General features: G+C 45.2%; 1 protein-coding gene across 1 annotated transcript in view; it reads right to left on the reverse strand.

The window, feature by feature from the left end:
* The window catches only part of KIAA0753 (KIAA0753 ortholog), a 294,415-nt gene that overhangs the window by 252,534 nt on the left and 17,571 nt on the right, over positions 1 to 24,310 (reverse strand). Inside the window, exon 3 of the mRNA XM_086954540.1 lies at positions 19,206 to 19,824. Within this exon, the coding sequence (XP_086810666.1) occupies positions 19,206 to 19,824 (619 nt within the window). The remainder of the gene's footprint in view (positions 1 to 19,205; positions 19,825 to 24,310) is intronic.

A 24,310-nucleotide genomic window follows, 5' to 3' on the forward strand; every position in this document is an offset into this window, starting at 1 on the left:
CAAACATTTTTTTATTCTTCCATAATTAGTTTACCTGCTCCAAGAAGTGGTCTTTGAATGTAACTCTGTAGATGACATCTGAAATCTCAGGACGATATGAGGAAGGGACTACAGAGAGGTTTAAGGGATAGCCATGCTTAATGATGACAGTGATAAGTTCAATTGTTGAAGATGGAACATGAACTGCCTGGGTGCATTATCAAAGACTCATGTTCCCCTATGTAGGCAGTCATATTAGGGCAGACTGGAAGACTTCAGAAAATCTTATTGAGTGCAAACAGGCATGACTGTGCAAGGTAAACGAAGAAGCCCCAAAGTGGGTATTAGTGTCAGCTGAGTGATGTCTATATTTATGAATTTGTATGGAAGTGTCAAAGCTGTATTTAACAAACTCAGACAAATAATTGGTCTTCATGTATTCTCAGAGACTAATTCTATCCTACTTCACAATTTTCGACAGGGCATTTAAATTGCGTCTGAGAAGACGGCATTGACAGTGCTTGATAGCAAACTGTTTCAAGGCAAAAAAACATTACACCTATGGAGTTGAGATGATTGGGCTCCCAGTCTAGATGTGCTATAGGGAAAGCCATTGATTTCAGTTTCAATGAAGATGCTCTAACCATCTGGAGAACATATGCTTTTAAGAATTTTAGGCCAGTAGGTGCGGGCCTTTGATGATGGACAATCTGCCTGTAAACTGCTTAGCCAAAAATAGCTTTTTCTCATCCAGTCATCACCTGCCCTAGCAAACCATGGTTGAAAAGTTTAGTAGAATTTTGTAAAAACCAGAGAGCTTAGCACCAGTATTGATAAAAAAAAACCAAAGAAAACAAACAATGGTAAAGCCAATCGGACTCGGCAATCCAAGGACTATTGATGTTCTCAAAGTGTTTTGGAGACACCGCATGCGCCGTCTATAGCCAAGACCTAAAAATAAGGTATAGGTCCTGGTTTACCGCTACTTACTAATATATTCCTGCGACAATGCTCGCGGCTCTTAATTATTATTGCACAGAATTCTAATTTTCACTACATGTTCACAAGGAAGAACCGAATGAAGGTGCAAAGGGGATCTGAGCGAGCCCTCTTAGTACACCTGCTGGCTACAGACAGGATATGTGTGGGAGGTTTACGGTCAAGCCATCTGGAGGAAAGATAACGCTAACAGAATCGTGCTGTAGAACATTACAGCATCCGAGTGATTCAGCAAAAAGTGATGTGTGAAGGCCCTGGTGGGGAGTGAGTAGAGGAGGTGTGGCTGGGATGCCACACGAAGAAGGGGGACTGGGGAATTCTACCCACGGCAAAAACACAAAGGGATGACGTGCAAATGCAACATGTAAACAAGTATTACTGCAGCTTCAACACGTGTTAACAATAGGTGTCAGTATCTCTTTGTCCCAGAGAGCAAGGGCGGCGTGGGGGAGAAAGACAGATTAGAGAGAAATGAGAGAGTAAAAGAGATGAGAGAGTAAAAGAGATGAGAGTAAAAGAGAGAGAGAGAGAGAGAGAGAGAGAGAGAGGCGCATGATGCAGGTATCTCCTGGTACAAATCTTCTGTTTGCTGGTAAATTCGCTGTATAAAATCTACCCCGATCGTTGATTTGGAGGGAGCACAAGAATACACAATTGGCAAGCAACATTCTTAGACATACCAAAAGACAATCAATATAAGCGAGAAAAAAAACGATTCTGGACTACAAAACCCAGTTTGTAAAGGAAGCAACACAAGTCTAATAGGTAAGAGACCATGGAGGAAACTACATCTCCCAGCAGACACTGGTGGTAGAAAGCAATGAGCTGCTGCACAAGTGCCGCTGAGAATTTATGAAATACGACGAGATGGCATCCAACGAGACCGCATTCAGGATATAGAGTAGCTTGCACGTATGGGAAGAAAGGAGATGGACAGTCAAAGCAAGAAGGCTTGACAGAATCAGCAAATGAATGTTGCAAGTAAACTAACCAGAAGGACAGAGCAGTTTAAGAGCTCAGACAGTCCAATTGTCACAGTGAGGGATACAACTGAAAAATGGAAAAGTTTAGAACAGTCATAACAGTCTCTCCTGCTATTGCAACCCACAAACAATTCAGACCAGCAAAGACATCTATTTTTAAGTTTACCTAAGGTAGCAATTATGCAAATAAACGCTAGTTGAGGGAAGCTGTGGCTAGCACCGAGGCCAAATCTCTCCGGTCCAAAACGTATTTCTACTATCTAAAAGGAGTAACTTTTTTGAAAATGCAGTGTAAACAAGATACGGTTGGACACAGACATGCCACCATGTTTTCCTCAATTTCCATTGGGGCAGGCAGCATTTTTGTTTATCGTATTCAACATTTCTTTTTAAAAGAAGCCCCACTCGATGTCATATCGGTAATAAAAATTCACATTTTGCATGGCAACTGGTCTATCAGGGTCAATGAAGAACTACATTTTTGTGTGGCTGTGTAGCGGGCGATAACAAACGGGAGACGTTTGGGGACGGAACAGGTGCCCTCAAAAAACAGCATATGTGACCAGATAAGGACAAGATTTACAGGGCTGTTCTCAAAATCAATGTTAAGAGTAGTTCCAAAAACAGTTGCTTTACTGGGAGCTGTGGATGGATAGTAGTAATTGATCCCTGCTCTTGGGAGGGCTAAACACAGGAAGAGGTAGGACGCATGCAAGCTGTGAACAAATGGGGAGAAAGAATAGGAGAGCGACAATAGAGCCAGCAAATGGGAAGCTTGTGGGTGGGCTGAAGCCCAAAAGGTGTACACAGCTGTCTAGAGCCCAGACTTTACAAGCATTTGTAATTATTATTATTATTATTATTATGAGTTTTATATAGCGCCTGGTTACCATTAGGCATCCCAGCGCTCACCAGAGAGTGAAACTACCAGAGTAATGCGGGGGTTAAGCAGAGAACAAAAAGGTTTTTAAAAGTTTGCGGAACCGAAGAAGACTAGCTTCCGAACGTAGATGTAGGGGAAGAGAGTTCCACAAGGTGGCCACATTTATCGAAAACCTTCTGCCACCAGTTCTTGCCTTCTTCACCCTCCCTACCTGCAGAAGATGTTGGTGGTCAGACCGGAGAGAGCGGGGGGGCCTTATAGGGCTGAACCATCTCCCCCAGAATAGGTGGGCCTACCCCCTGCAGGACTTTATGAGCGATACAGAGTGACTTGAACTTCACCCTGTCCCTCACAGGGAGCCAATGCAGCGCCTTCAGCGCAGGGCGAGCAGACTGATGCCTGGGGAGACCCGTCAGGAGCCTGGCGGCCGCATTCTGCACTTGCTGCAGTTTGTTCATGGTAGATTCTGGAGCACCCAGGAACAACGCGTTGCTGAAGTCCAGCCGCGAGATGATAAGCCCCTGGATGAGAAGTCTCCTAGTGGCCGCTGGGAGCAGAGGTAGAATCTTCCGAGCCGAGCGGAGCAGGCCAAAACACACGCCAGCAGTCTTTTTAGCATGGGTTTTAAACGACCGGTCCTGCTCAAGCCAAACCCCCAGGCTCTTAATCTCCTGCTTGGGGGTGGGTACAGGTCCAAGGCAATCGGGCCAGCTGCTGGGGGACAAAGATGGAGAGGAGTTTCCCAGCAGCATCAGCTCCGTCTTGGAGCCGTTGAGCTTTAGTGCTGAGCTGCACATCCATGTGTAGATCTTCTCCAAACACGAGTGCAGCCGGTCAGGATGGTGAGCCGACTGGGAGAGGCCTACCACCAACTGAGTATCATCAGCATAACTGATGATTTTAATACCCAGCGGCAGTACCACACTCTCCAGGGGGGCCATGTAGACGTTGAATAAAGTAGGGCTCAATGAGGAGCCCTGTGGCACACCACACTGGAGAGGGATTGAAGATGATTTTTCATGGCCTTCCCACACCTCAAATGTACGTCCTTCCAAGAAGGAAGCAAACCACTTGAGGGCCGAACCGGTGATCCCCACCCCCGCCAGCCGTTGGAGAAGCACCTGATGGTCCACGGTGTCAAAAGCAGCACTGAGGTCCAGGAGGATCACTGCCACTGATCCCCCCCCGAATCCAAAATGCTCCTAACATTCTCCACAACCGCCAGCAGGGCGGTGTCGGTCCCCTGACCGGGACGGAAACCCGTTTGGGAATCGCCTAGGAGGGAGTTGGCCTCCAAGAAGTCCGACAGGCGGCTGTTCACCAACTTCTCAGCAACCTTACTAAGGCCCGGCAGCAGGGAGATAGGCCTAAAGTTGGCGAGGTCGGCGGGGTCCAAGTTAGGCTTCTTTAAAAGAGCCTTAACAACCGCCCCTTTCCAACTGGGGGGTACTACACCTTGAGTGAGGGACAAGTTTATAAGGTCCGTCACTGGGCCGCCGATGGTAGAGGCCACCTGTTTTAGGTATTTAATAGGTGCCGGGTCTTTCGGGGAGCCACTCTTCATGGTCCTCAAAATCGAGAGAACTTCCTCCATAGTGACAGGACCAAAAGAGGCCAGCTCCACTGATCGCTTCCCAAACTGAGAACTGGGGTTGTCACCCGAGGAAGATACCTCACCTTGCCGGGGAAGGGAAGCCAATATGTTGTCGATTTTTGTTTTAAAAAAGGAAGCCAGTTCTGTGCATTTTTTGCGTGGGTCCTCGTGGATGATCTGAGGTTCGGGGGTATTCAGTAGTTCCTTAATAACCCTGAATGACTCTTTAGAAGAGTTGGCCGCAGAGCCTATTCTCTCTTCAAAGAATCCAGATTTTGCCTCCCGAATGGCAGATTTGTATCTACTCAGAGCCTCCCGATATTCTTTCCGACTCGTTTCACTCCAGTCTTTCCTCCAGGACCGCTCTAGCCTCTTGCATCCCTTCCTCAAGGTTCTCAATTCGGACGTATACCAGGGCGCCGAACCCACTCTCTTCCCCTTCATAAGTTGTTTCTTTTTGGGTAGGAGGATGTCTAACGAATCCGTAAGCCAGATGTGTAAATTCGCTTCCGCGACTAACGGGTTAGATCCACGAGGGGGCCGCGTTGCCTCCAGATGTACCGCCCAGGTGTCAACCGGGAGCCTCGACCAAGCTCTTTCCAAGGTGTGAACCCTTGGGACCATTGCAGCTAGGCTATCAAATTGCCACACTGCGGACACCAAAAAGTGGTCTGTCCAGGGCAGGGCCAGCGCCGGAGATGAATTAAAGTGGTCCAGGTTTGAGAATATGGGGTCCAGCAAGTGGCCCTTCTCATGGGTCGCCCCCGGGTTGGCCAGATTGATCCCAAACGCTTTGAGATCATCCAGCAGATCAACTCCCGGGGCGTTAGAGGGGTCATCAAGATGGATGTTAAAATCCCCAAGAGCAACAAAGTTGGTAGTCGAGGAAGCAAGAAGTGCGGTTGTTTCTAGGAAAGAATTAGGGAAATTTCCCAAGGATCCAGGAGGGCGATAAATCAGCAGGCCCGCCAGAGACACAGTAGATGACAGACGGAGGGAGAACTGACAACTCTCACAATCAGTCACCCCTCCATTCTGAACCTTACAAGCAAGCGTGTCTCTAAAAAGGATAGCAATTCCTCCTCCCCTCCCCACAGGTCTGTCAAGATGGGATATGAGATAACCTGGAGGGAGTGCTCTGACCATATCAGGGCCCGAGCTGGGGGAGAGCCAGGTCTCAGTAAGAAACAACACATCAAGCTCGTGGTCCAGAATGAGCGAGTTAATCTCAATACCGTGACTCGGCAGTGACCGGCAATTCAATAGCGCCATGGAAAGAGCAGACTTCACAGCAACAGAGTTATGACCGGTAATACAGGCTCTGCACGATAGAAATGGAGTAGTTACCTCCTGTGCAAAACTGCAGATGGTAGGGTGGGACGGGCGATAGGAAATAAGCGCCTCCCTCCCGTATCGGTACCTATTGGTAGGTGGCGCCAAGGAAACGGGCATAAGGCAATAGGTCTCGCATTTGCGAGATTTCGAGCTATTGACATTGCCTTTAATTATGTGTTTAACACTGGCAATAATAAAATATATTGTCATTTAACAATACCAATAGTTCAAAGTTTTGAAAATGCAAGACCTATTGCATTGTAAATGCTTGTTTACAAAAGGGGTTGGAGCCTCCCATAGCTTACCATTTGTTGGCTGCAGCGTCCCTCTACTTTGTAGCCACCTTAATTGGAAGTGCTTGCCAAATGTAATTTTCGATCCTTTCTGTGGAGCAGGGACCAAGCACAGATTCATTAAATGTTATCAGTGCCTGTCCGCTGCTCATGTGATAATACAATTTCTCCCCCTCTCCACAAACTAGACCCAATCTGAAGGTAATGGAATGATTTACATTAGCACCAGTTCACAAGACTTTATTTACAGCCAACCCTGAAAACACTGAGCTGTCCTTATTAGCAGAAGACATTCATATTCATGCCAATGTAAACAGATACCATGGCACAATAATCCGGCTAATAGTGCCCGGTTCTCAATAATAGGTTAAGCGCTATTGCACGCCTCCCTTATAAATTACATCTAACATGGGAATGCGCGAGAAACATGAACAACTTGAATCACGAAAGGCAAGCAAAAAAATCCTTTCAATGGGCATTCATTATTGAGGTACTATTTCTTCTTTTTCCTCCCACCTATTACTTCTCTTTTTTGCCACCTTCATATTGAGGAACCAGTAAACAAACATGTTTTTAATAATGGCAGATCGGTAACTGTATCCGATTCGCTTACATCTGCATGTGTAAAATTTAATAATTACTGCTCCATTAAATCCATTTTTGTTTGTATTCCTTGCCGCCTTTTCATTTTTAGGTCGAGCCTGGAATAAGCATCTGAAGGATGCGTCCAGGCGGAGACTTATAGCTGCCTGACTCGGGGCAATGAGGGACAAGAAAGTGTTACGAGCTTTTGCTGCCAGATTTGGGTGCGCGAACGCGCACGTTCCGTCCCGCGCCGTGCACATGCGCGCGCATATACACAGACAGACAGACTCGCTCACACACACCCCCTCCGGTTGTCCCGCCCGGCCTGCCTGACTTCCTGGTCGCAGGCCGGCGGCGATGTTCGGTTTGTACCGGGCTGCGGCGGTGATGCGGGGGGACACACGAGGGGTAGGCTCCCTCCAGAATTTAATTACTTAAGGCGCCAAGTCGGCCGCAAATTATGGGGCAGTGGCGCTTTTGCTCGCACGTGATGGCAATTATTAGGGCCGGGTCTACAGTACATGCTGCTGCACGCAATTGACTTTCTTTTACCTCACTACTGGTACTGTACCTGAACTTTACAGTGTCACAGTGTTACTGTTATTTTAGGGAACTCGTTCGTAGTACCTGCTTCTGAGCTTGTACATCTGTCTCGTCATTAATCCACAGTCCCAGTCAGAGTCAGTGCAATCTATGTTCCGCGAACCGCGGCCCTTAGTTCAGTGTTCCCGTCCAGTGGGCGGGGGGATACTGATTGATGTGGGTTGGATAGGATTTTGAGTCTTTAATCTGAGGGGGTTGGGCGGCAGCAGGCAGCGTGAGCGTTTGCAGATTTCAGATTGCGCATTACCACGCCCCAGCACACCCACGCATGGGCCGGTCGCATCCCACCACCGAGTCATCACACTTCAACGGACATTCAAGTGAACTCTCCAGCCAGCGCGACGATGACGTTAGTGGAGGACCGCAGGCTCACAGCAGTAGTAGTGTAGCCAGCCACTAGCCACCACTAGTACTGTAGTAACAGCCCAACAGCTGCAGCACCAGGTGAGACAGGCACTGCAGGCTATCAGGCCCTTATTTATCAGTTAATAATGCACGCACCGCAGTGCACTGTCTAGAGCACTCTTCAGTCAGTGTGTGTCGTGTATCCGCTTTCTGGCTTTGTTTCGAAAACTGACTAATGATGCCCCCCCTCCACCTCCCCACGTTCCCTTAACCCTACACCCTACACTCGTTGATAAAGTAAGTTGGTAGACTTGCTAAACTAAGTCTACTGCAGAAAGAGCACGCAGATGGTCACCTCTGGCCTGGATTTTGGTTCAAGGGTTGGTGCTGGGTGGCAGCAGGCAGCGCAGGGCTTTAAGTCGGGTGAAAAAACGGGGGGGTCTCTCAAAAGGGCGTAGCCAGTGTAATTAGGGGCGTGCCTTTAAAGCACAGGTTAAAAATCTGTGTTTACTGTTTCGCATAGTGTGCAGCCCGACTTGTATTTTGCTGTTTCTGTCATTGCATCCAGATATGTTATACAACAACAAGTAACCTCATACGCAATGAATCTGTTGCCCGTTCCAGTCCGTTTCTGGGCTGGTGTCAAAAATTGACAGAAGGGTACACAGGTGTAAATGTGACTGACCTCACCATGTCATGGAAGAGTGGCTTGGCACTGTGTGCAATCATTCACAAATGCTGCCCTGACCTCATGTAAGTCATATGTTCTCTTCTGTCTTCTATTGTCTTAAACCTCCACACAAAAAGTTCATTTGATACCCTATGTCAGGTACACAGCAAACTATCTTGTGTTGAAATCTTTGATAATGCACTAGGTCATCATTTGCAATACCCTGTTGTACCATTTTACCAGCAGTTATCCCTTTGATGTGCAGTGGTAGACGCCACCTCATCCCTTCCAGCTGGCAACATGCCCTCAGTTACGTCCACTACAGGACCCTACTTACATTGATCACTCACGTGCCCAGGACCTGGGAGCCACCCATTATACAATTTTCTATTAGCAATTTCAATCATTAAGACATTTTAGTAATCATATCCAACTAATCTGACCAATGGAATTCAGCCTTGTCAGTGGTTATCGTCAGGGCCATTGGAATTACGCAATGGTGGGCTGTGCCAATTTTTCTCATAATTATAGATTTGCCACATTTGCAACATAATCCATCATCAACAGATTTCAACAAAAAAAAATTCTAGCTCACGCGGTTCAAATGTTACTAAAAAAATACTGCTGCACGTGTTACTGCGTAGTGGAAGGCCCTTTGCAAAGGTTGACTGGACACCTTTCTGTTGCTTATTGCTATATTTGAATATTAAACTGGTACTAATGAGGTGCACTCAATGCCCAGCCGGTGTTAACAAGTGTAAAAAGTCAAATTAATGAAGTAATGCTATTATTAAATGTGCTGAATTACACTGCATAATTTTCCTTTTCTTGCCACATAATTTACTCAACGTTGTAGCAAAGTTGTCCCTCTTCTGGCGCATAATTCCAGTGGCCCTATGTATTAATAGAAGTTACTTTTGGTCATTGATGCATCGTGCAGAGACCTCGATTTCTTCTATATTACATGGATAAGGCCTGTTGTAACTTCTGTGTCAACATATAACTGCTTTAGCAATGATCATGTATTGTAGGTACAGATTACCAGCTGAATTTTATTAGATGCTACTAAAAGATTTTACAGGAAGGTATGGTATGGTATGGTTGGAAAGGGTCAGGGCAACTTCACAAATCACGTCAGGTGTGAGTGGTGTATTTAATCCAGGTACCACACTGCACTTACTAAAAAAATGTTTTTTCGTTTTGTACCATACATTTTCTTAAACCACTGCTCTTTATAAGGTATCACTAAAGGTGTTGCACAGGATATGTGGAAATCACTTATACCCGTCTTGAAAACATAGAAATGTTACTCGTGTGTACTAAAAACTTGGCAGCTATGTTTGGGCCGCGCTGGTGATAGTCTGGTGACACTAGTCAGTGGGGACGGAGATAGTGTCACTCACAGTCATTGAAATGTCACTCATAATTACACTGAAATTATGAATATGTCACACATAGCAATCTGAAACCTTGGCAGCTATGGCGCTAGGCAGGTGAATACAGCGCTCCCAAGCGCTATAAAACTTGTCGCTTCAGAGCCCCCACATCCTAAAAATCTCACCACACACTGGAAGGGAGCAGGCTCTGGGGTCATCGGTCTAAAGCACTTTTCTAGTAAAAAGATTATTCCACACAAACTGTCATCCAGAGACCCAGTACCCCTGATACTCTCCTGCAGCACTCTCACCACAGTGAGACTCGTGTGAAACCAATGACGTGTCAGAGGGAGAATGACACCAAAGGATGAAAGGCAGAGGCTGCCCAGCAGAGATGTGAACCTATAATCTGCAGAGAAACACACACACACACACACACACACATACATACATACATACATACATACACACACACACACACACACACACATACACACACACACATACATACAAACACACACAAACAAACCCAAACACATAAACACACGCACACACACATACATATATGCACACGCACGCATGCACACAAAGTCACTGAAAAAAAGGACAAATTAACACTAGGTATCAATTACATTAAACAATGTTCCATGTGTAGCGCTTAACACAAAAACGAATGAATAGCCACCTGACAACTATCCAACACTGCCAGCTCTTTCCTGTATACCCGAGCATATTGTATAATGCTATTAAAACACAGACTTTTTTGGTCAATCCTGAGCAGCGCATGTGCTGCTCTTCGAAGCACGCTGTATTCAGGTATGGACTTGCTAAATGTGTAGCGCTTAACACAAAAACGAATAAATAGCCCCTGACAACTATCCAACACTGCCAGCTCTTCCCTGTATACCCGAGCATATTGTATAATGCTATTAAAACAGAGACTTTTTAGGTCGATCCTGAGCAGCGCATGTACTGCTCTTCCAAGCACGCTGTATTCAGGTATGGACTTGCTAAGATAAGCTTGCAGTTTTGTCCTATCGCTGAAGGTTGGTAGGTTGGGGAAGAAGTGTCTGGGGCGTCCTTTAAATAAGCATTTGCAATGCAATAGGTCTCACTTTTGCGAAAGTTTAAGCTATTAGCATTGTAAATGACAATGAATTTTATTTATGTTTTAAAAGCAAAAACATAAATAAAAGGCATTGCCATTTACAATGCCAATAGCTCTAACTTTAATAATGCGAGACCTTTTGCATTGCAAATGCTTGTTTAAATTTCTATTATGTGTTGGTCATGTGCGGACACAATGGAGGACATTTCTGCTTGCAAAGCAAATGCCTTTATACCTCATGGTTTCGTGCACTAGAACGATGGCTCAAACAAACAATTCATAAATTGGTGCCAATGGAATAGCTCCTAGCAGAGGAGACGGTATTCGCTTTTCACGTTCAGTCTTTGGTCCCAGGCTGGTTTATTTCATTTCGGTAAACTGTGCTTTTCAGCCTGTATAACATAACCACTTCCTGGAGGAGGACAGTCCAGTCCCAAGACGTCTCATTTGCAGAGTAATCTCTCTGTGCTTGTGTATTTTCTCTTTTACATTCTGAAGCATGGCGAAGCTTAGGCTTGAGTGAATTGGACCCTGTGTTTTTTCCATTGTAATACACAGTTAAACGCCTCGAGCCGGTCAGCATGTGCCCAGCAGTGATTTAATTTTAACAGCATTAGCATTTTGAGGCCATCTAACGGATAGTCAGTGACTATAAATGGGCAAAATATGGAAGTCCACTCGGAATTTTAAGAACTCTGATGGAAATAGACAAAATACATCCAAACATTGGGCACCAGTGTATAATTTAACCATTTGTAGAGAATACAAGATGTACATTGTGAAGTACAAATAGCATATTTAGTCCAATTTACTTTTTCCTTTGCATTTTACAACTTGTGTTCCTGCATTTCTATCTTTAAATGTAGCACTACAAGTACCAGGATGCCAATCTCACCTCACTAGACTCGCACCTCTCAGATGGCGTGTGATCCTCGAGATGTTTTGAATGCGTGAGTGCAACACCTTTTTATTTTATGTAGTGAACGAAGCTTTGGATTGTCTCCGTAAATCAGCTAAACTAATGCAATTTACGTGTGTCTGTGTATTATAGATCACGGTGAAGTTAGAGAATTAAAAGTTTTATTACATAGAGTTTTATTGCTAACTTTACTTTTAACCATGCTGACATAGCTAGAACAAACTGACAAAGCCAATGCTCTCACATAAGCAAGACCTTTGGGTTTTGCCAATGCTCGTTTAAGATGGTCTCTAAGGAGCTTAAGGACTTCTGTTACTCTAGCGAAAATATTTTTTTTAACCAGCCTAGTTGTGCAATGAGTTAGTGGATATTTTTCCAACAGGTTGGGCTCTGATTTATGCAAGGCAATGGAGGGCTGTGACGAGGGGGCTGCAGGTTTAAGCAGGAGCGATGGAAGGCTAGCTGAATAGGTGGTAGCGGGTGTGCACTGGGGTAGTGGGAAAGCTCTGCAGAAGCTGGATTCTGGTAGTTGTTCAGGAGCATTAGTAAGATCTGCAACTTGCTCTCATGTTACAGTTGCAGCTAGGTCCGAGTGAAGTGCAGTGCTATAACGGAGACAGGAGTTGAGCGAAGAAACCTGCATCGCACACTCAGGCTTTAAGTGAGCTAATTCCCAGTTTCAGGCCGGAAGAGATTTAACAAGCATTTATAATGCAATGGTTTCGCCTTTGGAAAAGTTAGAGCTATTGGCATTGTAAATGACAAAATTTGTATTTATGTGTTGGTTTTAAAAACAGATAAATAAATGGCATTGTCATTTACATTGCCATTAGCTTAATCTCTCGCAAATGTGAGACCTATTGCATTTGCACCCACACATACACACAGAGCCACACACAGACACACACAAAGGCACACACACACACACACAGAGCCAGCCGCACACACACACACACACACACACACACAAAGCCAGCCGCACACACACAGAGCCAGCCACGCACACACACACACAGCCAGCCACGCACACACACACAGCCAGCCGCGCACACACACACAGCCAGCCGCACACACACACACAGCCAGCCGCACACACACACAGCCAGCCGCACACACACACACACACACAGCCAGCCGCACACACACACACACACACACACACCCAGCCGCACACCCAGCCAGCCAGCCGCACACACACACACAGAGCCACCCACACACACACACACACACACACACACACACAGAGCCAGCCACACACAAACACACAGAGCCAGCTGCACGCACACACACAGAGCCAGCCGCACACACACACACAGAGCCAGCCACACACACACACACACACAGAGCCAGCCACACACACACACACACACACACACACACACACACACAGAGCCAGCCGCACACACACACACAGAGCCAGCCAAGGCTGCAAAGAAGATAAAAAGTAACTGGGTAATATAAAGGAGGTCAGGAATATGAGTAGTAGAGATTGAAAAGGTGTGTGGCACGTGAAGAGGTCTGGCAACAGGTTATGAGGTAAAAAGGCTGCGTGGGTGTTAAGGAATGGGTGGGATCTGCAGAGTGGGAAAGAAAGTTGTCAGGGGTGGAAGAAAGGAGCCCAGGCTGGGGTTCAGGATGAAGGGAAGAATAGCAAGCGACACAGAAGGCAAGGAGCAGCATTAGCACTCCATGTGACCTTAAACTGGACAACCGGACAGAAACCGCAACCCATAGGAATCAATGGGAATTGCGAATTCTCAAATTAGAATTCGCAAAATGTTGATGCATTCCATGGGTGCAGGGGGGGGTCCTTAGGACCCCCCCGCTGCACCCATGAAATTTATTTTGAAGTGCATGTTTCAAACACACATGTCCTAAGGGCATGTGTGTCTGTAACATGACAGTGTTTTAAAATGCAAATTAGAGCATTTTAACACTTTTTCGCAAATTACCACAAGGTTCAACCTCGTGGTAATTTGCACCCCAGATTTGCGAATTCGCAATTTTAAAATTAATCATGCATTGCTTTTAAGGAATCGCAATTTTGCGATTCCTTAAAAGCAATCGCATTTTTGGAATTCGCTAAAAATAGCGATTTCACCAAAAATGCTTGATGCATCCCAGAAACCTATTTAGGAATCGTAAACGGCCGATTTTACCGAATCGCACCGTTTGCGATTCCTAAATAGCTTGATGCATGTGGGCCAAAGAGCTTTGTAGCAGGTGCATTAACCCCAAACGAAATTCTTAAACACAGACATTGAAACCCATTAAGCAGGACGGATTTACTGCCATGTTTCTCCTTGTTGCCAATTTTTTGGTGGCAGGTTTTAAAATAAATAAATGCATGAGTTGAAGCCCAGAATTTGTGTTGGGGTTAAATCAATATTTTGGCACAGCCCCAATGCTAAATCTAATTTGTTAAATGTTGTAATGTACTCATGATAGACCTGAAACATAGGTGAGGTCTTAAGATCTGATGTCACTTCCTTTGAAGTCACATTCAATGTCACATGCTGAATGTCACGCTTCTGCCTAACGTGGAGAGTCCCCCCTTGTAAGCACTATTTTATTGAATTTCTCATACTGCAGGTACGACATGCTTTCCTGCAACATTCATCGAACCGTGCATACTTTCACTTTCCAAGCAGCACATGAAAATGGCGTTGGCTTCTTTAAAATGAAATAGGTCTCGCATTTAAAAGAGTTTGAGCTATTGACATTGTAAATGACAATGCCTTTCATTCATGCGTTAATTTTCAAAACAGATGACATTGTCATTTACAATGCCAATAACTTACACCCTCGAAAATGCGAGACCTACTGCATTGCAAATGCTTGCTTTGGACTTGAGCTCTGGAAAGAAGTGATGGGTATGGGTGACCATGTATCATAAGAACTTTTGAAACTGCAAGAACCTCATCTGCCCTAACAGTAAACCACCACCGCCTCATTTATACAGGTGAATACTTCGAATGGAAAAAAAGGTCGGACAGCCATTTACTCCTACAAAACCAAAAGGCAGAACTGTATTAGGCAGGGGAGAATGGTAACTTGGACAGTGGCTTATGGCCTGCTGAAAAAGGAGACTGGAGCTTCATTAGTCGCAATACAGGACATTTGAGGAAATGCGAACACACCGCACTGATTATTTTGGATGTGGTTGACGTTGTCGCTTAAGTTGGAGCGTAGGTGAGATGACTCGTAGCTAACTGATAAAGAGAACCCTGCTAAAGAAAGTCTCAGTTGCGGAGGAGGTTCAGCATCACTTCTGTATTACGCTTACCTAGGCGCCCTGGGTGGAAGCAGGCCGCTCTCCAGGGACAGGCCTTAACGGAATCCGCTTCCTGGCCCCGGTGGCTTCAAGACACGGCTCAAAATGATACTTTTACTTTCGCTTCTCCTCCGTGAATCGCTCAGGTCTGTCGCCGAATAACCTCTTTGAACTCTTTACCAATAGTCCGCCATCTCCTGGAGCAGCCGCACCGTTGCCGCGCACTCAAGATGCATCATGGTATCATTACGTTACACGCGTCACTTTAGGCGACAACCCAAGGATTTTTTTTTCGCGCGCGGAGTCATGTTTAGGCGGCGGCTATCTTAGGTGTATAACAAGATACATATCATAAGTAATCCCCGTTGCCGCAACATGAAGCTATAAAAGCAAGTTCCACTTCATGTATTAAACGAGCACCTAAGGGCACATGTACAGCGGGAGGGGGGGGCGGGAACGGACAGTGGGAGGGAGGGCGGCAACACGAACAGCGGGAGGGGGGGCAGGAACGGGCACACGGACAGCGGGAGGGGGGGCAGGAACGGGCACACGGACAGCGGGAGGGGGGCGGGAACGGACAGCGGGACATTGCGCAGCCCACCCTTGCAAACGACACTTTCAAAATGGCCAAAACAAACATTTAAATAAATAAACCACCGCCCACCGCCGCATGACGTTCACAAGGGGGCGGGATGAGTAAAAATCGCCAGAACGCCCACGAATCTGATCCGGCAATGACGGCAGATCTCTCTTCCAATGGCTAGCCTCCATTTATGGAGCTAGCCAATGGAAGAGAAGGTGGGACAAAGTGCCCATACTGTTAAAACATAAGAGTTTGCCTGCGCAAACGCTGCTGCGCAGCGGATCGCCAGGCAAAACCTAAAAGGACATTGAATGTGTCCCTTTCTGGCCCTGCATTCATGTCCTTAACTTTTAATGCAAAAACGTTGATCGATTATTGAACATACAGCAACAAAACGTTGAAGTCGTTCCTGCTTATTTTTCACATGCTTTACTTAATCTTGCATTCCCTTCGTTTTTGCTTTTCCAGAAGGCTATGTTACTTTTTTCAGGTTGTTTTACTTCTTTTAGGCAGCATATAACTCTTGTCTAGTACATAATTTGATATGAGTTTCATCCAGGTGTTTCTACTGGGCCACAATTGAGTTGCTACTGAAGGCAGTGCCAGTTTCTCTCAGTGCCCATCAGTAGGATAAAAGGGTGTCAGATTACATCCAATCCTTGGCATCTCTGCAAAGGCAGCATTGAGCAATGATCAGTTGTCGTAGGCAAATATGTGGGTAGGGTGGCGCTCTACGCAGATGTTAGTGTGTATGTTTAAGTCATATCCTTAATTATGTAGGCCCCGTTCCTTTCATGGCTCCCACTTTATTCATCCCACTTAAAGCCCTGCGCACAGTGATGAAAAATGAACGACCCAGATGAACTACAGTACAGGTCCTAGTCAGCAGCCTGCAGCCTTCTCTCCTGTGGAGAATGTCGTGCGGGGCGAACACTCATCTCAGAGAGAGACCCCTTTCCACTCATTATGGCCAAAACACCATCCAACGGGTGCGCAACGGCACGTAAACTGCCGGTTTAGGAAGAAATCGATAGTAATCGTAGTGTTAAACGCCACATTTTGCAAAAAATCATACAGGTGCCTAAATTGGAAGAGGCAGCCAAGTGATTCGCTCCTTATCGTAATAAGACAGCAGTCGCGCTGAAAGACGAGAATGCCTAACAAATGTAAACACCCACGACTTTAAGTGACCAGTCACGTCTCCTACTCCCACCCGAGTGTCACTTTGGGTCTTGAAGTAGGCTGCAGCAGAGCGGGTGTCGCGAGCAAGAGCTCTCGAGTCTCTGAAGAGGGTGCTTGAGGTAATGAGGAGTTCACAGAGTAAAGTCCCCGTATGATCTCCAGTGATTGCACGTCACGACCTGCAGAAGCACGAGCTTCATACATGGTACCAATAAGTACTGGATATGACACTCGCACCGACAACAGCCACAGGAAGAAGTTATTTTTTTTTTAGAAAGTATGACAATTATTTACTGGATCTGTACTGGGGTAACCTCATTCAGCAGTGTCAGTACACGCCACCAGGGAGTCACTAAATGCCTTCGCGCTCTTAACTCAAAGAGCTCTGAGGGGGCTTGGCAAGTCTTAGTGACACCACTAATTGAGCAGCCCAGCACATGTTTTTCCGAACACTCTCCAGCGCTACCTCGAGTGACTCAACTCAGAGATTGCGATTTCTCGCTATTCAAGAAAGCTCTAACTTAAGAAGTCCATGTCTGCATCCAACAAACCCAACTGCATCCTTCCTCAGTCCCCCTTCACTTCGGGAGAGGCGAACACTACTCTGTGGTTCTACCAAAACGAAAAAAAAGTTCCAGGAAGGAAAACGGCCATATCGCAGAGGTCGGGTATGAAAATAAAGGAAGCAAGCTAAGGATGTCAAACACCGAGGCTTCCAGTAAGCAGCACCCATACCAGCAACAAAGATGCTGCTGTCCTGTCACACATTTTAAAAATGAAAGCGCGTATACAAGTAGCACCTGCTTTTGTCCCGCAAGTGCTGTGGTGTGTGTGGCGTAAAGCAGCCACTATTAAAGTGAAAGCGTGCATTGCGCTCTCCATATAGAAGTAGCCCCTGCCATTGTCCCGCGAGTGCTATGTGGGCGCGCTGCAAATTCAAACCCCGCCATTGTCGCACATTATTCATTAAAGAAAATAGTGCTCACAGTCTAAATAAAGCAGCTCATATAACAAATGAAGTAAAAGGGCCAGTCGTTATGGGCGGTAACAAATGCAGACAAGGCGGTACCAAGGAGGGACTAAAAAGCGTACTTACAAATCAGGAGCAAGGATTTATGAAAGACAATGACAAAAGCCAATGACAAATATGGGAGGGGAGTGGGAGGGGCTTCCAGAGCATACCCTAATACAGCATGCTTCGCAAAGCGAGCAGACCATGCACGCTGCCCTCAAGCTTGACCTAAAAAGGAATGGCCATCAACACACCAAATAGCACGGTATATATGCTAGTATCCTCACCTTCAGGGCAAATGGAGTCACAAATGGGTTCACACAACGCCACCAGGTGGCACAAGACTTACTGCAAAACCATTTCCTGGAGTAGCAATAAGGGGGTTAAAAACTAATAAAAAGGGCAGGTCTGGTCTTTAAATTCCCCAACTCAAAACAGCAAAGCCTAATTAGTTGCCCAACTTCTCTACCATCCAACAAATGGCAGTGCTCAGGAAAGACTAATAAGCATTTCCCAACTAAAAGGTCCTCATAGAATGTCTAAAGGTAGCCCTGGCTCCATTTTCACTCACTGTCTCTACTCTCCAGTAACAATAAGACAGGCAGTACATTTCCTCAATCTGGGTAAGGTACCATGCTAAAACAGGCACCATCCAAAATGGATCCCACTGTTCCTTACAGTCATACTAACAATACATTCATAGCCTTTCTAGAATATATGCCAGGCATTCATGAACTCAAGACACAACATGGAATGCCATGTACGATTATCAGTCAATATATTTTCCCAAAGCCGTACTCTATTTCTGTTGAAAGCCAGGCAAACCCAGTGTACCACGCGGATGGACTTCCTAAAACACAAGAAGCTCCTTCCCCAGACAACTGCGGTTCGGTCTTTCATAGTGTATTCTGAATTTTGATGAACCATTTACAAACATCTATCAATTACAAATGCAAAAAGCATTGGCCATTTTGATAAGCTTCAATCAATTGTATAGGAATGTAGTCCATTTACTTTGCATGATCTGTGAATGTACTTAAATAATCTTCTCAGAAAACAGATGGAGTGTGCAGTTTAGATTACACAGTATTACTTTACTTAGATACATTTTACTTATTTTACCCAGAAACATCTAAAATATATTTTTGTAAAATGCACATAGGAAAGACTATGTTCTCACATTCTCCACTGCTTTCCATATTCTAAGGCAGTTGTTGGTTGCCAACAAATGACATCCTTTTGACTGCCGCACTAATTAGCTTCAGTTAACTACAATCATGGTTACATGGCTGAAGGCTTATGGACAGACCCATGTGGTCTACATTCCAATAAAACCATGGGCCTAGCCATAGTCATATAAAACACGTGTGTGTTTTGCTTCAATAAAATGGCTAACAGCAAACTTTAAAATTAGGCCAAACGTGCATTTTTCAGAAAAAGAAGTGCAAATGAGTACACAAACATAAGTATGGATGGATTTACCTTTTTTGGCTAGTTCTTCAATTTTATGGATGTACTTGCTTAATTCTTTTTGCAGCCGCCGAACCTCCTGCACGCTTTTATCTGCCTGTGCTTTGGGACTTGCCTTTGGGCCTGGGCCTGGCCCTGGATCATGGGTTGGTGGTGAATCTAAAATCAATTGTTGTACATTGCCTCGATCTGGGGTGTAAACATACACTCTGGCACCAGAGCTGGTAATCTCCGCCTTTGCTGCTTGTTTGGCATGCTCCCCACGTTTAAAGCGAACATAGGTCTTTGATTTATTCCCAGCATTGACATGTTCGCAGGTTTCTTTCTTGCTCTGCTCCAGTGTTTTACTGTGTGATTTATTCTGATCCTCTTTAGCAAAAGTTTCTTTCACCTTTTCCTCTAAATTCCTACGTTTGATGTCCCTTTTTGCCAGCTTAATTGCAAGATTGAGATTCTCCTCAGATACAACTGAGAAAGGGGTTGAATTGTTGGAATTCCTTCCATCACCATCAATATCATCCCTTGTGTGATCATTAGACCGCCTCAGCTTTTCTATAACAATCGGATTGGGGATGGAATATCGGACGGCCAAATTTGAGGGAAGAGTAGGTACATTCCTATTGAACTGGAGCTAAATAAAATAAAACAAAAGCCATTAGATACTTTACACAATGTGCAAAACATTTGACTATGTACACATCTTCGTAGAAGGGAAAAGGTTCAACTAAAAAAACAGAGTAAAGTGAGAAACTATTGAGAAAACAAATTCCTCGCACTGATTTCAAACTGTATGCACAACCAGATCAGGAACACCAATTAGTTTGACTAGAGCACCTGTGTGGTTCACTGCAATTCTTTCTTTAGATAGTTTCAAATATTTATATATGGGTGGAAAATTCAAATCATATAGTACCAACTTTTTAAGGTTGTTAGAAAAATGAGTATAACATTATTCACACAATAAAATCACATTTAAACACACAAAAACCCCAGAAAGGTAGCCAACTGAAACCAGGGCTAAATAATATGGCATTAACTTCCTAAGGATTAAGTGCATGTGAAGTCAAAGCATTGCAGATTTATGTGCATGGCAGTGATCAAAAGTAACCTTAACATCTGGCATTCAGATAAGACTAAAAAAATAAAAACCTAATCTATACTACTATAATAATGGAAGAACTTTCAGCCTTTGAGGCGGGTAAACTCGGAACCAGAGCGCCAATGCACACACCCGATACAATGTTGGAATCGTCAGGGTGTGTAGATGGTTATAGGCTATATAAATTTTTTTTAAAAATGTTATTTCAAAAATTTACAGTAAAAAAAAGTAGTCCCTCCAAAGTAGCGCCGGCCGCGACGTGCGTGCTCACATCAGGAGCGCGGGGAGGAGAGGCGTCCAGGAGCCAGACGAGGAGCGGCGGACGTGGCACGGGGTACAAGCGGTGACGTGAGGAGCAATGGACAGAGCAGCAGCGGTGAGGTGAAGCGGCGAGGAGCGGTAAACTAGGGAGCGGCGGCTGAGGTAAGGGGACCCATCTCGGAGCAGGCGGGGGATGGCCCGGGCAGGGGCCGGGCTGGGGTCAGGCTGCTGCAGGGGCAGGCGGGGGTCGGGGCAGGCGGGGGACGGGCCGGGCGGGGGCTGGGCTAATAGCTTTGGGCCAGGAATCTCCAGGGCGTAGGTGTTAAAAGAACATCTATCTGGTTTAAATCCCCTCGACCATCGTATGTTTATGCCTCCCAGAAGTGAAAGGGAAGCTTACAAATACTGGCGCCTACGCGTTTTTCTATATCCCGACTGCTGCTCTCATGGAAGGTGTGGAGACGCACAGAAATCCTGTTTCTGCGAATATGTTTAAATGCATGTTTGCACTTCTCCGAACTTTGTGGTAGTGGAATTTTGCACATGAACATTCTGTTGTAAACTATATTTTCAACGGGGCGGGCGGGGGTCGGGGAAGCCTGATTGCTCCCGGACAAGGTCGGGACGGGCTGCTAGTTATTTCTATATCTTAGGACATTCTAGATCCTCAATGTTTCTTTACTGCTCGGACTGCGTAGTCATCTGGACTCCTAGGGATAGATTTTTTTTTCCTCACACGTCGTCGTATTTTCGCATACTTTCAGTAGCCCTAATTTTGCCTCTCTCCCTCCCTCCATCAGCCAGAGTTTTATTGTAATTTCTTTGTTTATGCAGTTTGTCAAGAACTCAGACAGACACAAAATGCATGCTATTCAGTTGCCCCCTTCAATTATCATTACACAAGTAAGAATTCATGGGATCTCAATTGACCAAGCAGATCCTGATTCCTCACAGAGTACCGTGTAGGTGAACAGCTCACTAATACCAAACCAAAGGTTTACTTGGATTCAGGGGTCCCACCTGTACTGCACATGCAACGTCTAAGGAAGTGTTGGCGTGGCCGCTGCCCAAAATGCCAGATAATCCACAACTTTTCCATCTCTCCTATACATTCTGATGATTGTCCCTTCAGCTATGCCCATTCTAGACTGTCCTTCACACATATATTAATACTCAAGTGGCATTTTCCTAACTAGGCAATGGTTATGCGCCTCTCAGCCAACAATAAAGTAAATTGCACTCGCTCCCGACAGGTCCATGCGAATAACAGAAATGATGCTCCATCCACTCTCCATCTGTGACAGCCTGCAGATCTGGATGGGTAAATCTTATTCAACGTAAGCAGTGTTAAATAGGCAAAATGTAAGAAATTAAAGTGAATTTGTTTAAATCTGGCATTACCTGAAACCCACTTGCCCATTTCACAGGCTGACGCCCATTCCTTATCAGTGAGTGGGGCATCCAGGTCAGCATCCCAGGCCTTAGCCTTAAGTAAGGGTTTGTTTGTATCAGGTGTCATGGCTTTGTACATCAATGTACAATGCTGCAGGATGCGGGCTAGTGTATTTAACGTGGGTGGGGCATTGGGGAAATACATCCAAAGCGCTCTAGCTGTACAGGCTAGTTTGGCATATTATAGGAATTACACAGGCCCAACCCCAAAACAGTCTTGCGCAACCTGAAAGGTGATGACGGTTTCACCAGGATGCAAGTTACAAAGTAGACAGCAACATTCCTACCTCCATTTACCGATCGTCATACCTCTGCTTATGTGATGGCAGGGCTGCGCATCCGAGAAGTTTAGCTCCCTGGCAAAAGGTGCTAGTCCTTGTAGCAATCTTTACCCAAATACATGCGGTTAGCCGCACTACATATGGGAGCACAGAATTAAACCCACTTTCCATAAGCTGGAGTTAACTAGTAACGCAGTAGAAGTATCAGGACAATCCAATACCTGGTGCCCATTCTCCCTACTAATCAGCAGTGACCAGTTGTGGCAGAACAGCTTACAGGAAAGAGAAGATAAGCTCAGGGTGTGGAATGCACCTATCTGGTTAGCGCGGAAGCCAGTCCTGTCCCAGAAGGTAATTTTGGGGTGATGCTTCCTTGTCTTTGAAAAGAAAAGGAAAAAAGTAAGGTTTTGGAATTCAGCCAATTTCGAAAACCACAAAATGAGGATATGCTTGGTCGTAGACAAAAGGATAAGTTTTGTTTAACTGTCTCTTTTTGCGAGACTGTTTTTGATTCAATCAATCTTGTGATCTTAATATTGTGATATTTGCTATTATCTATTCTTATATTTAACATAACTAAAATTCTGCTCCCAGGAGATCAATGACTGATAGTCCCAGGCGGCTTAATAGATGAGGGAAAATGCTAGTATTTTAAACAATGGCCTATCGCCCATCACAGATCATCAACACTGGTGGGTTTGCCCAGCATTTTCCACCACATGACATGAACCTTGGTCTCACAAGCATCTGAGTGTTGTTGTAAGCTTCTTTTAGGAAACACCCAGCTATTCCATGTGTGTGCTACTAAAAATAAAACTTTCAGAGCGGGACTACATAATGCTGTCCCAATTTTTAAGGTGGATGATACCAGTATTCAGTTGAGAACAGGAGGAGACATTTGCTTTAAAAACAGGACAGATAAAACCATCTTGCTATTTAGTGTACAACGTATCCAAGTTAGGCAGGGTTCCATTAAAACCACTATTACCTGGGCCCTAATAACAGAATTCTTTGCACATATCATTTTCTGCATTTCATTATGTTGGCTTTTTATTTGGATGATTACTATACTCTGTCTAGACAAGGTTCATATGTTTGCAACATACTATCATCAATAAGCAAGCACTATTTTCACTAGCAGAATCAATTACTCCTTGCTGCACACCCAGCACTTTAAAGAATAAGCAGCGCTGAACAGGCTAGACTCCTGCATTTTGATTTGTGACAGAGGTTTAAATTTGACTTCTGCAGTACAGGTAATGGCATTTGCTATTGTGCAACTCGGGCCTTGTGAAAATCTCTGTGCAGGCACTGTTGGCTTCTAGCTTGCTTCTCTTCACTGTGACCAAATATAAAGATTCAGATTAGTTGTTGTGAATTGTTCTCAGCCTTCCATGTTCAGTTAGATTACTATGCATCACAGCACACTTCACTTTTCTGAGTTACCGGAGAGAAGGGGTGCACTTGTCTTACACACTGCTCACCGAGGGTGCCTCCCTCTCCTGTCATATACACACTACTCCATGGTCACCCTCATCCAAAGGTCTTCAAGGTGCTTCTGCTTGCGAGGACGGAAATCTCAGACCTCACCTAATCATCACATTAGACGCAGAGGACATTTCCCAATAATTTTAGGATGTTATGCCAATGCAAAAAGTCATAATGGTGTACCCAGTATGATTACAGTGGCACAACATTCCTCCCTGCAAAAAAGCCCTTGGCAAAACCGACTAAACAACTATAGTTTGCCAAAAGATGAAAGCAGACCCTCTAGCACCAAATATTGTTTCCTAAAACAGAAAGGGTTGGCGGGCCTTTATTGTTCCTGCTACTCTACACGCCATGGCTATGTCACGGGACAGCACGCAACTGCTGACACACTATGCTCCTGTTACAACGCCGTGACACGACCCACTGTACAATAGAGGCTTGGGTCGCGACCTGAAACAATGTCTTCCACCACCGGACGTCTGACACCAAGCACCGACAGCTACCTTAGACGCCTGTGCACGCACTGGCATCAC

Source organism: Lissotriton vulgaris, chromosome 2_1 (genome assembly GCF_964263255.1).
Source record: "Lissotriton vulgaris chromosome 2_1, aLisVul1.2, whole genome shotgun sequence".
Lineage (NCBI taxonomy): Eukaryota > Metazoa > Chordata > Amphibia > Caudata > Salamandridae > Lissotriton > Lissotriton vulgaris.